This window comes from Stegostoma tigrinum, chromosome 33 (assembly GCF_030684315.1).
Source record: "Stegostoma tigrinum isolate sSteTig4 chromosome 33, sSteTig4.hap1, whole genome shotgun sequence".
Lineage (NCBI taxonomy): Eukaryota > Metazoa > Chordata > Chondrichthyes > Orectolobiformes > Stegostomatidae > Stegostoma > Stegostoma tigrinum.
Genome location: NC_081386.1, coordinates 34,701,520 through 34,721,050, shown reverse-complemented (window position 1 = coordinate 34,721,050; position 19,531 = coordinate 34,701,520). Strand labels below are relative to the sequence as shown.

The 19,531-nt window shown below is 39.4% G+C and overlaps 1 protein-coding gene across 1 annotated transcript in view; it reads right to left on the bottom strand.

The window, feature by feature from the left end:
• The window catches only part of lctlb (lactase-like b), a 34,699-nt gene extending 15,748 nt beyond the window's left edge, over positions 1 to 18,951 (bottom strand). The window contains exons 1-10 of the mRNA XM_048563030.2: positions 18,843 to 18,951; positions 18,071 to 18,231; positions 16,377 to 16,464; positions 14,891 to 15,000; positions 13,107 to 13,235; positions 10,703 to 10,798; positions 9,812 to 9,866; positions 8,129 to 8,290; positions 6,754 to 7,028; positions 331 to 457 (exon numbers count right to left, since the gene is read on the bottom strand). Of these exons, the coding sequence (XP_048418987.1) occupies positions 331 to 457; positions 6,754 to 7,028; positions 8,129 to 8,290; positions 9,812 to 9,866; positions 10,703 to 10,798; positions 13,107 to 13,235; positions 14,891 to 15,000; positions 16,377 to 16,464; positions 18,071 to 18,136 (1,108 nt within the window). The 5' untranslated portion in view covers positions 18,137 to 18,231; positions 18,843 to 18,951. The remainder of the gene's footprint in view (positions 1 to 330; positions 458 to 6,753; positions 7,029 to 8,128; positions 8,291 to 9,811; positions 9,867 to 10,702; positions 10,799 to 13,106; positions 13,236 to 14,890; positions 15,001 to 16,376; positions 16,465 to 18,070; positions 18,232 to 18,842) is intronic.
• Between the last annotated feature and the right edge of the window lie 580 nt (positions 18,952 to 19,531).

Genomic DNA, 19,531 nt, shown 5'->3' with positions numbered 1-19,531 from the left:
AGAGAATATGTATTTATAATCATATGAAATAAGTAGGTTTCTAAAAACTAAAGGTGTCAGACGAATGAAGAGAGAATGGGAGTATGACATTATGATAATGGTGGAGCAGGCTTGCTGGATCTAATGACCTACTCCTATTTTCTAGAGGAGAAACGTTGATAAATGTATTGGCTGTGGAGCTACTTTCAGACTGCTGCATTTACATTTTTTTTGTGTTTTAATATAGAGTAGTATTGAAGAAATAATTGGGCCATTTGCCTATGACTTGCGCTATTTCTTGCCCCTGCCCCAAAAAATTAACTGTGGAATGGGTCATATTAAGGTAGTCACCTTTAAGAATCTCATTAACGTAATTACTCATGTACTGCATTCGCCACTTGTCACACAGCTCAGTGCACTGGTTTTTTTCAGATACTCCATTTTCTGTCACATATATCCTTGGGTTTCCATAGCGACTCTGAAACAAAATAGAATTAGATAATGAGAAAGAAATTGAAACTGATCGAGTTTCAGCTTCTTACAAACTGCAATAATTTTAATATCCAGTATTTAAATAGAATAAGTTGTAAAGGGAAGAATGGAAGCCAGAAAATAAAACCCTTCTGGAAGTGTGTTGCTGTATGATCATATACATGCCTTAAGGCCTCACTATCATCTTGAAGTAACCTCAAACCACATAAATCCCTCACAACTCATATTCAGAATTAGCTTACAATATTCCTGGCAGCTTAGCCTTTGGCTGTCCATTCTCCAGGATGCCACTGCAGCCCTCAATTTGCTGAACTAATGCTTTACTTTCATATTTGACTTTTTCCTTAGCCAGATCTCCCCAAGTTGGTCATTCCCTCCTCAAGGATACAGCCTTTACCATACTGTAACTTTAATTCTCTGTGCAAGATCTCAGTGGATAACATTCTCATTCTCTGCTAAAACTACTCACTTCCCCAGAATCATTCTGGAAAGCAAAGTATGATCCACTTGCTTTGTTTACTACAGACTGCGTCATTCTACTGCATCCTCCATTCTCATTTCTAATAGCATGTTCTACGAGCTTATTGGCCTCTATGCTGTCAAGATTGAGACTATTCATTGTGTTGCTCCTTCCTTCCCCCCCATTCTTGCCAGTCAGGCCAACTGCTGACTCTACCTTGAATCTGAACTGTCCCATGTTTTTCTCCCATCTGCGCTCATGCTCCCTAATGTGTCCTGTTCCTTTAATTCCATCCCCACTGTCTGTTTTCGACCATTTTTGTCTGTGTAAAGAGCATTGTATTTTGTTTCCTGTGTAAAGTTAAATAAATTGTGCTTGGCGATTTATGAAAAATCTACCACAAAGTCTTTAAATCACCAACCAACACTGATTTTTTTTTTGAATGACTGCAATCATTTGACTGTGCACAGATTGATTGCTCCATTTGCAAAAATCAACTCTGCTAAATAATACACTACATTCTGAGCACTTATAGATCTTAGTAGTAGAATGTGAGAAATCACTGGAGAGCTGTAAATACTTGTACATTTACAAAGCATTTTATGCTATAGACCTTTTCTGATTCTTTTTCCAAGTTTACCTGTAGCAGGACTAGATGCCTGTGTACTTCAGCACCTTGAATCTAAGATAGTAACATAAATAAGTATCTTAATTGTTACTCCTGAAATTTTTAAAAATTGTCTATTCATTTTATTATTAATAAAGATATTTTGTGTTTTTGTGATTTTAGTTATGTTTCAAGCAAGCAAATCAAGAGCAGGAGTAGGCTATTCAATACCTTGAATCAGCTGTACCATTCAACAAGATCATGGCTGACCTGGTTGTGACATCAAATTCACATTCCTGCCTATTCCTGAAAGCTTTCTATGCTTATAAGTACTCAAAGACTCTGCTTCCACCACCTTTCCAGGACAGAGTTTCAAAGATTCTTGACCATCTTAAGAAGAGGAAAAGTGCATCATCTATTTGATTTTTCAAGTGACCTCTATGTTCTAGATTCTCCCATAGTTGAACATCCTCTCCACATCCACCCTGTAAGGATTTTATGTTTCAATCAAGTTGCCTCTTCTAAGCTTGGTCTGTCCAATGTTTTCTTGTAAAATAACCTACAAATTCCAGGTTTTTGTCTAGTAAACCTTTTCTGATCTGCTTCCAAAGCATTTACATCCTTTCTTGAATAAGTTGACCAATACTGTATACAGATGCAGTCTGGCCAGTGCTCTGTATAGTTGAAGCATAACTTCCTACTTTTGTATTTAATTCCCCTCATAATAAATGATAACATTCTATAAACCTTCTTAATGCTGTAGTGTACCTGCATGCTAGCATTTTGTAATTCTTGCACTCGGACATCCAAGTCCCTCTGTATCTCAGAGTTCTGCAGTTTTTTCCTTCATAACTTTTCTGCCAAAATGGACAACTTCACAATTTCCCACATTATGCTCCATTTGCCACATCTTTGCCCATTCTTTTAACTTAACTATATATTTCTGTAACCTTGTGCCATCTTCATAACTTACTTTCCTCCCTATCTTCACATCATCAGAAAATTTGGTAACCAAACCCTTCATTCCTTCATCTAAGTCTTTTATATAAATTGTAAATAGTTCAGCTCCAGCACGGTTCTTGTTACACATTACTCATTACACATTCCCACCTGAACAAGATGCGTTTATATCTCTCAGTTTCTTGTTAGCCAGCTAGTCTTCTATTCATGCCAATATGCCACACCCTACACAGTGAGCTTTGCTTTTCTGCAATAATCCTGAATGTGGAACCGTATCAAATGTCTGTAGAAATTAAGTACCGTACATTCACCAGTTCTCCTTTAGCCATTAGCACATTGCCTTATCAAAGTTCTTTGATAGATTGATAAAACACGATTTCCTTTTCACAAAAACACGTGGATTGCCTTGAACTTATACAAGTGTCTTGCTATAACTTTAATAAAAGCTTCTAATAATTGGCCTATTACAGATGTTAAGCTAACTGGCCTGTAGTTTCTCGTTTTCTGCTTCCATCCCTTTTTGAATAAAGGCAGTCTCTATCTTCCAATCCGATGTGACCATTCCTGAATCAAGGGAATTTTGGAAAGTTAAAGCCAGTGATCAACTATTATACTTTATTTATTTTTAAGACCTTTAGATGAAATCCTTCAGGACCCAACATCTATCAGTCCAAAACTCCAAGAATTTACTCAATTCCACTATTCTGGTGATTGTGGTCTTCCTGAGATCCTCCCTTCCATTTCCTGATTTTTTTTTTGCTGCTTTTGAGAAGTGACTTGTATTGTCTATAGAGAAGACTAGTGCAAAATTCCTCATCAATTCATCTGCTTTTTACTTATTTTCTATTAGTATTCTTCAGTCTCCCTTTTCAACAGGACCAGCGTTCACTTTGTCACATTTCTTCCTTAAATACTTATAGAAACTATAACTTTTGGTTTTTATATTTCTGAATAACTTTCTCTTGTACTCCAATTTTCCCTTTTTTTTAATTTTTGTTCATCCTTTGTTGTTTTTAATATTTTGTCTAATTCTGCCATCTATCTTTGCAGAATTGTATGCTTTTTAAGTTTGATGCTATCTGTAAAATTTCTAATCATTTTCAGATAGTGGATCTGTCCTTTGGAATTTTTCCTAGTGATTGGAACATATCTTCTATCATTTCTGAACCATTTCCTTAAATGTCTGCCACTGCATCTATGTTGGCTTATTTTTTAACTTGAGGTCTGAATCCATACCTTCATCATTGATCTTTCTTACATTTGTGAAAATAGTCTCAGTCTCACTCCTCTCTGCTTCAAACTAAATGTAAAATTCAACCATGATTGCTGCTACCTGGGGCTGCCTTCATTATGAAGTAATTAATTTGATCTTGTAGCACAATACCTGGTCCAGTATATTCTGCTCTCTGATCAGAACCAGAACATGCTGTTCTAAGAAACTACCCTGAAAATACTCTGAAACTCCTCATCCAGGCTACCTTAGCCCATCTGATGTCTCTGATCATATTGTCGATTAATCACAGGAGATCTTAATGTCATGCCTTTCTGACAAGCTCTTTATTTGTTTCTTTAGTTCAGTGTCACACAGTAGTGCTGTTAGGAAGCCAACATGATACTTCCACAAGTGACTTGTTGCTGCTCCTGAGCTTTTATGACCCACTCCAATCTGTAGACCTTTTTTTTTAAAAGGCCATGCCTCATACTGGCCAATGTTTGTACTGACAACAGAATGCAATGAAGTGAATCACCAAGATCTCTTTAGTAGGCTCCCAATTTCATCTTAATCACCGTGGGCAACATATATCATCTGACATGGCCTATTTTCCTGTTCATCTTTACTAAGTGAAAATCTTGACCACCTTCTCTGTTGGCAGTACACTTAACTGAGAACACAGTTAATAAAGCATATATGATCCAGGGATTTATCAAGAAAGGCATAAGAGTACAAAAATATGTAAGTTATGACAAACCTGTATAAAATACTGGCCTGCCCTCAACTGGGGAGATGAAGAGAATTGTAGGAATTGCCGATGCTGTGGAACCTGAGATAATACGGTGTGAGGCTGGATGAACACAGCAGGCCAAGCAGCATTAGAGGAGCAGGAAAACTTTTTCCTGCTCCTCTGGGGAGATGAAGACTTTTTTTTTTCCTCAGAGGGTTGATTATCTTTAGAATTCCCTTCCTCAAAAGGCAGTGGATGCAGAATCTTTAAATATTTTTAGGGCAGAGGTAGGTAAATTCTTAATTACCGTGGGGATGAAAGATGACTTGGGAGATGCAAGAATATAGAGCAGAGGTTAAAATCAGACGAGCCATGATTTTATGAATAGCACAGCAAACTCGAAGGACTGAATGGCCAACCCTTATTTATGTGTTTGTATTCTGGGCACCATTATTTGAGAAAGATGTGAAGGCACTAGAAAGGGTTCAGAAAACATTTGGAAGAATTGTTCTGGTGTGAGGAACTACAGAGACTTGAAAAGATTAGAGAGATTGAAACCTCCCCTTGGAGACGTGAATATTGATATGAAATTTGATCAAGGTATTCAGATTCATGAGTGGTCTGAAAAAAGGTAGAGAGAAATTATTCCTATTTTGGGGGATTAGGAACCAGTAGGAACCCAAGTAGGATAATTGACAAAAGAAGCAGTGGCAACTTGAAAAGAAGTTTTTTCCACACAGTGAGTGGTTATGAACTGGTTGGACATAGAGTGAGGGCATGGCCCCCTTCTGTGAAGGGGACTGAATACTGGAATTTTGAATGAAATGTAGAAAAGATTATTTCAGTTGAAACTCTTGGTTACAACACTATCCCAAATATTATCAAAGTTAGAGTTAGCCACAGTGTTTAAGAGATAATGGGAACTGCAGATGCTGGAGATTCCAAGATAATAAAATGTGAGGCTGGATGAACACAGCAGGCCAAGCAGCATCTCAGGAGCACAAAAGCTGACGTTTCGGGCCTAGACCCTTCATCAGAGAGGCACAAAAGCTGACGTTTCGGGCCTAGACCCTTCATCAGAGAGCTCTCTGATGAAGGGTCTAGGCCCGAAACGTCAGCTTTTGTGCTCCTGAGATGCTGCTTGGCCTGCTGTGTTCATCCAGCCTCACATTTTATTATCACAGTGTTTAAGACTTTGTTTTGCATATACCTGGTACATAATTTGGGATAAGTTGTGTTTTATTCTTTCAAATACTTCCATGCAAAACATCAAGAAATGAAGAATGACAAATTACTTCTATCTTTCGTCACTGTGCTCTGCATGTGAAGGCTACACTTACTAAAACTGGAGTTTACGTAAAGTTTCTCATATAAGTTCCAAACCTTAACTAAAACTCTTCTCGACAGATGAAAGATAGGAGAGCTGCTGAATCACAGAGCTCTGTACCTCATGCGGAGGCTGCAGCTTGTAAATGAGTTTTGAGTGACAGATCAAAGTTGATTAGTGAACGGAAAAGCTGGTGAAAGCTGAATCTTATTCACATATGGAAGAGAATTTTAATAATTAACTGTAGGATTCACCTAGAAGAGAGTAAATGCTGGATGTTTACAGAAAATGTAGTTAGATAATAAAGAAGCCTTGCATGTATGTAGTGCTATTCAAGATCTCAGGGTGACCCAAAGTATGTTGCAATTAAATTCTCTTGATATGTGGTCTCTATCATAACAAAGAAACATCAATGAAGTCAACTTTTGTGTCACAAAGATTGACAAACAGCATGTGGTTAACAAAAACACAGTGATGTTGCTTGAGAGATAACTGAAACAGAACCAACATCCTGGCCATTTTTTATTTTTATTGAGTGTTGCCATGTTTATTTAAGGGTGTGGGACCTCTAAAACTTCACATGCAGCTTGAAAGGAATTGACGTGCTTGGATAGTGTGGGAACATCCATGTGACTACAAAGCCACGTGGCCTAGAGGGACTATTGGAAAGTGATTTAAGGTGTTTGGCAAAAAGGCTAACAGACACATGAGGGAAATCTATGTTACACAGCGTGCAATTTGGGTCTGAAATGCAGTGGCTGAGTGTGTTGGAGACAGATTCAGTTATGGTTTTCAACTGGAAATAAATATGTACCTGCAGAAAAGATATACAGTCCTACAGGGAAAGAGAGGCATGGGACTGACTATGGTGTTCTTGCGGAGAGCTATGGGACAGCCTGATGTTGTGGAAGGCACTTTTCAAATGCAAATCACTTTTTATAGCAGCAGAGAAAACTACATATTAAACTATATATCTCTGAAATACCTTGATATAATTCAGAATCCTCCTGAAACCCCAAGGTACAGAGTACAGCCACTCAGAACCTGGATCAGGCCACTGTGGGTCAACAAGTTCTGCCAAGTCCTGGTCTGTATAATAACTTGGCCCTTTACTGTATTGGTAACTGTTGTGAGTGATGTACCGGCTTGTGAAGTGACCCAGTCCAAAGAAGTCTGAGGTGCCTTTGATAAAGTGTTTCTCCTGTGGAGTAAAGGCTGGCAGCCTGGAGCTGTCCAGGCTTTCCTGTGAGCTCTTTCTCCCTGTTAATGTAACAAACAACAAGGTATAAGGATTACAGATTTTGAAGAATACCAATATTCCTGCACAGCAAAGATCTCAGATGTACAAGATCTCTTACTGCTCCGACTTTGCTCTAGATTGCTTCTAATTGTTGATATGAGACATACTGTGACCTCCTAAAATACAGCCTTACCTGCCTCAGCTTCAGATAAGATCTCCTTCACCTGCTCTAATGTAATTTAAATGTCTTATGGAGCTGTGTGTAAGCTGCGAGAAGCAATCCTGACCATAAGATGGATGTTTGAAAGTTTGTACAATACAGATTGCATATGGTTCCTTCACTAAAAATTCATAATTTCTACATACGTGGTAAGTAGATAAATACAAGGCCTTCCTTTGTGTTTGCAATCCTATACTTGCCAGGACTTGATTATGACAGTTTTTCTTTTGCCAACTGACATATTTGGAATTGAGCCCAAAGGCAAGTTTGCATTTCTTTTTACATATTTGATGTGTAGAAACCTTTAACGGAGAGCTTTGTGGAAATGGGCTTTCAAGTTGCCGCCCACTGTGGTACTTATCAGTGCCTACACAGTGAGTCCTGTTACTCAGCTGTGCTGTCATGCTGGCCAAACTGAGAATAGGCTTATCCACAACACACTCATTCAGCCTGTGACACAAATAGGAAGGAGAATTATACCCCAAAATAACCCCTTTTCAGATTTTCTCTCTAAAATAAAGCGGATGTGCTTGCTAATTAACACCTAACTAATCCACCAGAAAGCCATAATTCTAAACTTGAGCAATAAAAAGGGAACATGCTGGAAATACTCAAGAGGTCAAACAGCCTCTGTGCAGAGGGTGATAGAGTAAAGGTTTTTGATAATTAGTTCTGATGAACAGTAGGTGGCCTAAAATGTCAACTCCATTTGTCCACCAAATCTGGAAACTTTGTAGTATGTTTACAGCATTTTCTATTGTTATTTTAGATTTTCAGCCTCTGGAGTATTTTGCTTTTATTACAGGCCCTATTATCTGTTTAATATTCGCCTTTTGAGCCTCATCATGCTGTGTAATTAGTGCATATGCCCGCAATATCCCCTCTTACATTTACACTTACCAATGCAGTCTTTCATAACTTGAGGGTAGTCCCCATTGAAAATAGGGTTGGCAAACCAGCCTAGATTAAACTGCATGTATCGCTCAGCAGCCTCGATATCCTTTTGACTTGTAATGTCGACTGGCTCTCCCCATTCGCTTGTGATAGAAATACCCACCAATCCTTTCACATGAAAAGAATATTTAATAACTTAGACACAACAGCCAAAGTATATTGCCTTGAGAATATGCATGTATCTGTTGTAATTGTTTTTCTTTGTTATGATTGATAGAACTCTATGATATAGAGTGTTACTTCTTAGAACTATAGACCATAGAAGTGGGCTATTTGGCCCTTCATCTTCGGTTACCTCTTTGTAAAAGCTAATAATTGGTCCTATTTCCTCTGTGATTTCCTCATAACCCTGATTTTATTTTCAATTAAATAACCCATTTCTTTTTAAAAGTTGGTTATGAATCTACTTCCACTGGCCTTTTAGCCAGCACATTCAAGATTATAACTCAATGTATTAAAATAACATTCTCATTTTCTTTCTGCTATTTTGCTAACTGTCTTAAATCCATGATGGCTGGTTACTGATCACAAGACATAGGATCAGACTTAAGCCATTTGACCCATCAAGTCTGTTCTACCATTCAATCATGGTTGATATGTTTCTCATACCCATTCTCCTGCCTTATCCTCATAACCCTTGGTATCTTTACTAAGCAAAACCTATCTTATCTCTGTATTAAAGACACTCAGTGAATTGGCCTCTACAGGCTTCTGCAGCAATGAGTTCCACAGATTAACTATCCTTTGGTTGAAGAAATTCCTCCTCATCTCAGTTCTAAAAGATTGTTCCTTTACTCTGAGACTGTGCCCTTAGGCCCTGGTCTGTCCTACTAGTGGAACTATCTTCTCCATGTCTACTCTATCCAGGCCCCTCAATAACCTTTTAAATTTCAATCAAACCCCTCCCAATTCCACCCGACCCCACCATCCTTCTAAACTCCATTGAGTACAGACCCAGTGTCCTCAACCATTCCTCATGTGACAAGCCCTTCGTATCTAATATCATTCTTGCAAACCTCTGGACTGTCCCCAACTCCAGCACATCCTTCCATAGAAATGAAGCTCAGAACTGATCACAATATTCCAAATGTGGTCTGACCAGAGCCTTATACAGCCTTAGCAGATATCTCTGCTCTTACGTTCTAGCTGTCTTGAAATGAATGTTCATGACCTTTTTGCCAGTGAAAATATTTCTCCCTATTTACTCTAAACTCTTCATAATTTTAAAAATGTTCATTAAAATTCCCTTAACCTGCTCTGATCCAAGTAGAACAACCCCAGCTCCTGCTCTCTCTCCATATCATCAAAATCCCTCGGCTGCTTGAACTAAAATAAGACATGCTGGAATTGACTTTGCTGTTCCATGATGTTATAGTATTAGAATATTTACTTATATTTATACATGACTTGTCTCTAACTATATTGGTTCCATGATCATTGTCATATCCAAATGTCACAAAAATCTCTTAAAAACCCTTTGAAGCTGATGATACAATTCACCATATAAACTCTGCTAATGTTAATAACAGAAACTCGGCAGCCTAAACAATATGTAACATTGCAGTGGAGTCTGTAAGAGAGTTTGTATTTTGTTTGGTTTGGTTCAATCTGAATTGATAATTCTGTTACCTTTTTGGTGATTGCGCCAAAGTTTGTCATAGGTGTGCCAAGCCTTTGCATGAGCCTGTGAAACAGAAGCCAAAGCTTGTAGTATGAATGAGATTGTGGCTTGTTTCTATTTTACACCCACACATTTTTTTTCATGGATTTCTCACCTTACTGAGCCCTGCCTGAAAGGGTACATTGTGAGTTTGGATGAATGGTAATTCTCAAAACACAGTGTTTAATAGCAGGAACAGACTGTGTTTAGAGTGCAAAGCACACAGATGGGAGACAGGCATATGCCTCCCAACCTCACTTCTGTCTGCAATCAGTTGGAGGACAGGGCAAGAGGACAGCAGGGGAAGAAAAATCATCATTCTCTTCAGCTATCAGCAAAGGTTAGTTGGAGAATATCTTGTATCAGAAAATCAGAGATACCATTAGCAGGATATCTGCCTATTTTGAACTGAAGACTGGCAAATGGTGATGGGTGGGAAAACATTCATCTAAATAGAAACTGGAAATTTATTATCAAACCCTGTTTAATTTCAGAAACAGGAGCTCATAATCAAAACCGACATCTCAGTCCAACACTGAGGGACTGCTACATTGTAAAATGTCCCATTTATTTGTGCAAAAAATCCTATGAATAGGAGCAGAAATGGTTTCCTCATGTTCTGGTAATATTCATCCCTCAGCCACATGCAAAAACATATGATATGCTCATGTCTGTTGCGTCTTGCTGTGTCCTAACTGTCTCAAATATTTGTCTGCATTACAATTTTGACTGTACTTCATTGGTGTTGAGGTACTTTAGAATGTCCTGAGGACGAGAAAGGAACTGTCCATACACAATTCTTTTTAATCCTTTCAATAAATGATGAATTTCTTGAGATTGTGAAATTGGACGATACTTACTTTAATGATGTTATGTCCTGCTCTGTAAGCTCCTAGTCCTTTCAGCTTCACTCCCGGTGCATGCTCTCCCACTTCGTATCCTTCCACGGCTATGGACTACAATGAAAAATACCACACTTTATAATCAAATGGTATCAGTTCCCTCTACTGCCACTACCCTACAAAACCCCCTTCGGAGATGGGATCCTGTTGATGTCCATGTTGGAGGTTCAAAGTGTAAAGCACACAGATGGGAGACAGGCATATGCTTCCCAACCTCACTTCTGTTTGCAATCAGTTGGAGGACATGGCAAGAGGACAGCAGGGGAAGAAAAATCATCATTCTCTTCAGCTATCAGCAAAGGTTAGTTGGAGAATATCTTGTATCAGAAAATCAGAGATATCATTAGCAGGATATCTGCCTAATTTGAACTGAAGACTGGCAAATGGTGACAGGTGGGAAAACATTCATCTAAATAGGAACGGGAAATTTATTTTCAAACACAGTTTTGTTATATTTTAAGCTTTATTACCAATTATCCAGAGGTAAAATAAGAAGAAATCTCAAATAAACTCCACTCCAGTCATTCCCAAAATCCCAACTTTGCTGGTTTTCAGAGATTGCGCGTATGTTCTGCTTTTCAAACCCCTCGCCTCCTGAACTAATCAGGATCACTCTCGGCAAGTTGTGCTGTCTTTCAATGTGTGATTGAACAGGAAACTTTTTAAAAGTTCCGGTGCAACTATATCAATAAAACGGGTGTTTTTTTTTCCTGTGACACAGGAAGAAAGGGTCCTTTCAGGTCATCCTAAAGATCCTGGCAGCAAAAATAAAGTTACGTCAGAGATAGTGAATGACTAGAGTGTCCAAAATTTCTGTCTTCGTGGTGAAGTAATTGCTAATCATAGAGCCATGCATGTCTCAGATGAAACTGGTGCATGTGTTCCTGTCAATATACAGGTAGCTCAGTCTGCCAGTACCAGCAATTCTTGGGTGTTCTGACCCAGGATCAATGAGTCCAAAAGCAGTTCTTTCTTGTTGGACAGAATTTACACAAGATAAACTAGAGAGTAATAGAGAAAGACTACAGATGGGCTACTGACCGCAGTCAGGCCACTTCAGTACTGCGTATGAAATATAATTATTGAGTTTGGAAGATGTTACTTTATCTAGTTATAAAACTGTTCACGTAATTTAGTTTTTGGTATTTCAGTTGTGTTTTGATGCAATTTCATTCCTTAATTACCATGTTACGCACAGAAGATAAATTGTATTAGGTTGGCTTTAGCTAAAGAAATAGTTTTAAAAGTAACATTTTTAAAAGGTAGCGTTTGGCCTCAAATCATCATAATGCTTTAAAAAATATTATATGAGAAAGTAAGAAAAAGTCATAAATGTTTGCAATGTGCAGTGTGGATTTTGCCTCCTTGGCAAGAACATTTCACTGCCCACTTCATGGATATGAAACATTTTAAGACATTTACGAGAGAAGTGAATAAACGTCTTGTCAATGGAAATCCTTTCAGCCCCTGACATGGGAACATTGCGTGGGCAATTGACAATGCTGCTGCAAAGTTACCACACTCTGTTTCCAAGTTTCAGAGAATCCATTCTTTGATCCTCGGTTAAAACATGACCTAATAAGAATCTGACAAGGACAGGTTAGGCAAATAATTCAGAGACCCTGATTAATGCTGTCTGGGTTCAAATACTACCTCAGCAGCTGAAGGAATTTAAGTTCAATGAATAAATAATCTAGAGTTAAAAAATACTCACATTATTGGTGTATTACATCGTACTGGAGGACTGGAGACTGCACAGGACACCAAACTTGCAGAAGCATGTTAAAGTATTGGAAGCAGTTCGGAGAAAGTTTACTAGATCACTGGTTCCCTACCTTTTCAATACCAAGGCGGGTGTATATGTTATGGATATGGAAAAAATTTTGTGAACAGGAGAAACTCAGGGCAGAGGTAGTGACAAACAAACTTACCTCTGAGTTTATATATCACCGGAGGTGCATTACAGACGATCTACCATTACTTGCCAGGGATAATAAGCAGCTATTCCAACCTTATTTCAGAAAGAAGACATTCATACATAGTGATGTGAGAGATGTTCGTAATAATGTTTAAAGGCCAGTTTAAGAGAATATGACCAAAGAACATATTGGCTATAATTGGAAGGAAGAAGATAGTGCCACGGGCTAGTATCCACCTGTACTTTGATACATAAACTGAAAACATAATATCCTTAGAAACCCCAGAATATAAAGATTTTTGTACCCAAGATGAACATGTAGATCGAAATTGATCATCACTATACCTTAGACACAGATGTAAATCTCAACCCATGAACAGGAAATAAATGAGGTGAAGTAATTAATATTAATGAAATTAAATCACACTGCAACATGAAACATACCCAAGGGTTATTGAAAGTAATCCAGTGTTTCACCCGATCTCCAAACTTCTCAAAACACAAGTTGGCGTAATCATTGAAGAAGTCAATCAGACTGCCATTCTGCCAGCCTCCAAATCTATCTTGCAGCACCTAAAATATCAAAGATGATCAACTGCAGTCAGTTCCAGAAAGATACGCCCATATGAAAATGTAATTTGACCTATCACATTCGCTCCTTCCAAAGTTTAATCAAACACTCCCAGGACTGTGTAATCACAGAATCGACTTTCAAGAAAACGGAATCATTTCCTGATGCGGGAGCCTGGAACTATACTGTACCAGCTGGGAAGCCCAGAGCCTCAATTTCCACTGGGAGTACAGACTGTGGCAGGGAAAGGGTGGAAATGGTACATATAGGTGCTACTATGAGCTTCAGTGCTGAATCTTGCAGAGGGTAAAATAAGGCTCCTACTCCTGACTGCTTGCCAGTTAATGTTACCAGTGGGTGAGTCTGTGGTTTTCTGGAGAGTATATGATTGGAAATAACTGTAATGTACATTAACCGTGGTATATTTCTGTGTGTATGTGCAACGCTGGTCAATTCATAGACAGCGTGGCGTCAGGTGAAACTTGGGCTTAGCACTCAGCTGCAGAGCTACAATTTGATAATTAGGTTTGTAATTATCTGGGAACAGTAATTGACTGAATAACATGCAACAGGTTTCAACAGGGCACTAGAATCTTAAGTAACAAGTAAGATGTCTGTGTCTTATACTGGCTGTAGGAGGCAGCCACGTGGGAGAGGCAACAAGGGACATCCAGTATTCATGCAACTCAAGCCTTTATAAGTCCAAATTCAAAAGAGGAAATAAATGTTGGAATAAAACCTTCCAGAATTTGTAAGTATTTGATACTTAGTGTTTACCCATGGTTTCGGATTTAGAACATAGAACTGTACATCATAGCAATGAGCCCTTTGGCATAAGATGTTATGCCAAACATGTTGCCAAATGAAACTATTCCCTTCTGCCTGCCCTTGGTCCATATCTCTCCATTCCTTGCATATTCATGTGCTTACCTAAAAGTCTTTTAAATGCCCCTATTGTATCTGCCTCCACCACCACCCCTTACAGCATATTCCACACTCCTACCACTCTCTGTGTAAAAACCTTGCCCCTCACGCCTCCTTTGAACTTCCCCCATCTCTCCCCCACCTTAAATACATGTCCCCTAGTTTTAGACATTTCAACTCTAGGAAAAAGATTCTGACTGTCAACTCTATCCATGCATCTCATCATTTTATAGACTTTTATCAAGTCTCCCCTTAGCCTCTGCCACTCCAGAGAAAACAATCTGAATTTTTCCAAACTCTCCCTATATCTCATGCTCTAATTCAGCCAGCTTCCTGGTAAACCTCTTCTGCACCCCCTCCAAATCCTCCACATCTTTCCTATAATGTGGCTACCAGAAATGAACACAGTGCTCTTAAGTGTGGCCTAACCAAAGACTTATAAAGCTGCAACATGACATCCTGACTCCTGTGCTTGATCTCCTGACTAATAAAGGCAAGCGTGCCATACACTTTCTTTGCCACCCTATCTACTTGCATTGCCACTTTATTATTGATTTTCAGGAACACTGTCAAATCTGGCATTTAATGCTGCTCCCTATCTAGCCCTCAGAAGGTGGTAGCACACAGTCACCTGGAACCTCACTGATTGCCATCACACACACACACACACACACACAAATGCGCGCGCGCGCATTAGCAAGTTACAAATGGTGTTCCAACATTCCATACAGACCTGGGGAAGATCGCCATGGTACAGAGTCACCACAGGCTGGATGTTGCTCTCCAGGAGGGTATTTATTAGCTCGTCATAATGCATAATTCCTTTGTCATTGATTCGCTCAGCTGTATAATACAGAGAGATAAGAAACAGATAAATTGTGACTTAAAAAGAAAACAAGTTACTTGACAACAGTAAATATTTTCTCCCCCCCTTCATCTTAATATTTCCCCTCCAATCCTTTTGTGCTGAATACACCTTTTTATTTGCGAAGACCTCCTCCCATAACTGCTTCAAGACAGCTTTAAGTCATAAGTCTTGTTGAGGGCAATGCTGAAGGGATCAGCCTTAAAGGTGATGGGAGAAGGAGAAGCTGGGGGTCAGTGCTGAGCTGTGAATTTGTACCTTTAAGTGGAGTAAAGTGCAATCTCATTCCCAGAAGATTAGTGATCATCGGGAACACAATGATTGACCCTTAGAGAGTACAGGAAGTAAGACAAGACTGGGGCATTGCAGGTAATCTGAGCATGAGAGTAACAGAGCTGTTTCTTCTCAGTCAAGGCACAGGAAGGTGTGAGAGAGGATGCCAGGTCCTCACCATAATGCTGCCCAAGTGCCTTACCCCTACTCGCTGTTCTCTTACTGAGTGACTGAAGCTAATTTCTCCCAGTGGCACAATCTTTAGGAGAATTCCCAAACTGTCAAAACAATATATCAGTTGGACTTTTCATTTTCATTTAATACAAAATGAAGAATGCATTTAGTGGGGAGGTGATAGTATTGTGATATTTTCACTGAATCAGTAATCTGGAGGCTCCGGGAATTTAGGTTCAAATCTCACCACAGTAGCTGGTGGAATTTAAATTCAGTGGATAGAATTGGGAATATAACTCTGGTCCCAGTCATAGTGGACATGCCAATTATGGTTCACTAATGTCCTTTCGGGAAGGAAACTGCCATCCTTACCCAGCCTGGCCTACATGTGACTCCACACCCACAGCAATGTCAGTGACTCTTAACTGCCCTCTTGAGTGGCCGAGCCAGTCACTCAGTTGAAGGAAAACTAGGGGTAGTCAATAAATGCTGATATTTCCAATGACACTCTCATCCCACAAAAAATCCCAAATATTTTCTCTACTTTGGGTTGGCCCATCCCAATCCCTAACAAACACAGAAAGTGTTGGACACAGCAGGCCCAGCAGCTTCTGTGGAGATAGGAACAGGGTTAATGTGTCGAGTCCAATATAACTCTTCTTTAGACCCTAATTCCCATCCGACATCCCCCTCAATCTCTCCCAGCTCAGTGCCAATCTGTGGATCCAGACACTCAACTGGAGTCAATTTTCTTTCTCTGTCACGAGTTGTGTAGGCTGGTGTAGGTGTACTCCACTTATTGAGTTCAATAAATGCAAGAAAGTCGTCTTTAGGAGAAGACTTGATCTGAGCATTGGCTGAGGTTATGATGTCTCACATTGTGCAATCACAAACTGAGAGATATTACCTTTAATCCCAGTTGGCAGAATTCGAGGCCAGGAAATAGAGAAACGATAATGATTAACTTTTAGCTCCTTCAGAAGGGCAATATCCTCCTGGAAGAGAAGCCAGTGTTAACCAGACTTTGAACAGGAGGAGATTTCACTCAACATATTCCTCATCGGAAGAAACATCATTGTAAAACCAGGCAGGAAGCAAAGAGAAAAGGAGAGGTTCATGTTTCTGATAGCACCCCTCCTCCAAGTAGAAACTGGGGCAAGGATAAAGAGAATGCTGTAGCCAAATAAAACTATTTTTTTAAATCACTAGGCATTGGATCTGAATTTAGACAAAAGGATTTGATGTTGTTTGTGTCTTTTTTACCAGTTATTACCACTATAAATGCAATATTTTAATGGAATTGGTTTTGGACAGCTTATAATCAAGCAGATGTGCATTCTAATCTCTTTCTAGTAAATTATGAAACTGAATTCAAGATCTGGGTAACCCATGGCGTGAACAAAGAGAAAATATGGATAGTTGCGAAAAATCCAATTTGTTGAATAGTATTCAGCAGGAATGAGAATGTGGTGGCTGAGTCTGATCTACATGTGGCTTCAGTCCATGTTACACGGTTGACTTTTAATATCACAGAGGAGAGCAACAACAGCAGCATTTGTCTTTAACAGCTACATCCCAAATACATAAAATAAAAATCTAAAGGCCAATATCTGTTTTAGGCAGCTTTTGTTTAGCTCTTAGATAGCAGAGAGTCAGGGCACAAAACTGCCAATAATTTGACAGTAATTTAACAATATTGCACAGGAAAGATAGTTGCTATGGAGTTTGGAATTGCAAACAGAGAATGCTCTCCAATGGCTGTAGTTTACTCATGCTGTTGGGACAGAACAGAGGAAGCTGCTTCATCATACCCGCACTCAGTGTTGGTGTTCCAATAATAAATACAATCCACCTTCCCAAAAATGGAAACGTTGTTTAAAACAAACGGAATTCTATTGTAAGATAACAAGGTGTGAAGCTGGATGAACACAGCAGGCCAAGCAGCATCAGAGGAGCAGGAAATCTGGCGTTTTGGACCTAGACCCTTCCAAAAAGTCAGCTTTCCTGCTCCTCTGATGCTGCTTGGCCTGCTGTGTTCATCCAGCTCTACACCTTGTTATCTCAGATTCTCCAGCATCTGCAGTTCCTACTATCTCTGAATCCAATTATGTGAGTTTTACAGGTAGTAAGTTTGGCTCAGTGAGTTGCAGACCAACCTCTGAGTCACAAGGTTAGAGGTTCAAGGTTCACTCTAGAGACCTGAGCACAAAAACCTGAGCTGACACTGGAGTGCAGACCTGCAAGAGTTAAACTGACACCCAGTATTGGCTTCTTAGGAAAATGAAAAGAATCCCATGGCCCGTATTCGATAAACAGCAGACCGTTGTCCTGGCCAACAATGAAACAAACAGAAATATCTATCTCAATGCTGCCTTACTTAGTATCAATTGGCTCGCTGATTTCTCATTTAACATTTCTACTTTATTGGCTGTAAAGCATTTTGGATGAAGGCAAAATACTGTGGATGCTGGGAATTGAAACAAACAGAAAGAATTCTGGAGAAATTCTGGGTTGGTCAGCATCTGTGGAAAGATGTATAGCATTGTGGGATATTGAGAAATGTTCTATAAAAATGCAAGTTGTTTACATACAAGTTCTTACCTTGAACCTATAATAGCTTTCACAGGATGAATCTCCTGTTTGATTCAAGTGCACTTTTCCTTTCATTCGGGTGAAAACATCCCAGATACTGAGTCCTTTCCCATCTTGATCCCAAGCCCCTTCTGTCTGGTAGGCAGAGCTTCCCACTCCCCAAGAGAAACCTAAAACCAACACAATGCTTCCTTGTTATGTTTCACAACAGCTTGTTCATGCACTGAGTAATGTTTAGCTAAACACAAAGTTGTTCAAGGAATTGCTGTTAGAAAATTGAAATGTTCCAAAGCAGAAAATTTAAAAATTCCCAGGCATTACTTTCAGCTCCAAATAAATATTTCCCAGAATTATTTTTGTGAATTTTCATGGCCAGTTCACCCCTTCTCTCACTCTACTCGTTCTCCCACACTATTCCCCCTCCCATTCTACCCCCACCTCCCACCCTACCCCTTCTCTCACTGTACCCCCCTCCTGCACTACTCTCTCTCCCAGAGGCAGCGCTTCAATTATTCAGAGGAATCAGAAGAGAAAGAGTGAGATAATGAAGGAAGAGTAGGACTGTCATGCAATTATTCAGTGAGAATATTCTCGCTGAAAAGGAGCTGCTAGTGATGCAGTTGCTTTTGGGATTTTAAAGAGATTGATAATGTCATCAATAACAAAATGCTTCACTCGGTGAAGTTGAACCAGGGACATGATCTATGCTGTAAAAAGGGTGTTATCAAAACAAATTTGTAAAATCTACTTGGAGTTTTACACTCCTCACTGGCTGCCTCACCTGGAGGGAAAGTCCCATAGTAGAAAGATCCTCTGTGGTCTTTTTTCCAGTCAAACTCTCGACACAGACCCAGAGGTAACAATATCAGAAAGGTCTGGGATGCAGTAAGTAGGACTGAAGGCTGCATTGTTCTTCAGTTAGTGCTGATCACGTGCACGGCCATCTGCACCATTCAATAAACTGTTGGCACAAATAGGGCAGGAGGACCATAAAAACAGGTAGGAATTCAGGAGGGAACAGCAATCACATTATACAAACATTATACAAAATGGTCGGCACAACATTGTGGGCTGAAGGGCCTGTTCTGTGCTGTACTGTTCTATGTTCTATGTTCTATGCAAAAAGAGCAGAAATAGGCCATTTTCCCCCCACCCCCGAGCCTGTCCTACCATTTAATTTTTTAAAAAATGTACATTTCTGTCTTTAATTCCTTTGTCAATCAAGAATTGAGTGAGAGATGCTCTAAAACTATTTAATGAATCCTCTATCATCATCTTCTGAGGCAAAGAAGACCAAAGTCACACAACCCTTAGAAAAAAGATCTCCTTATCTTTGTTCATTAAAGGACGACCCCTAACTTTTAAAAACTGTTGCCTTATTCTGGCCCACGAAAGGTAATTTTTTTTGTCCACCTTGTCAAGACTATTCAGGATTTTATACACTTCAATCAAGTCACCCCCTCACTCTTC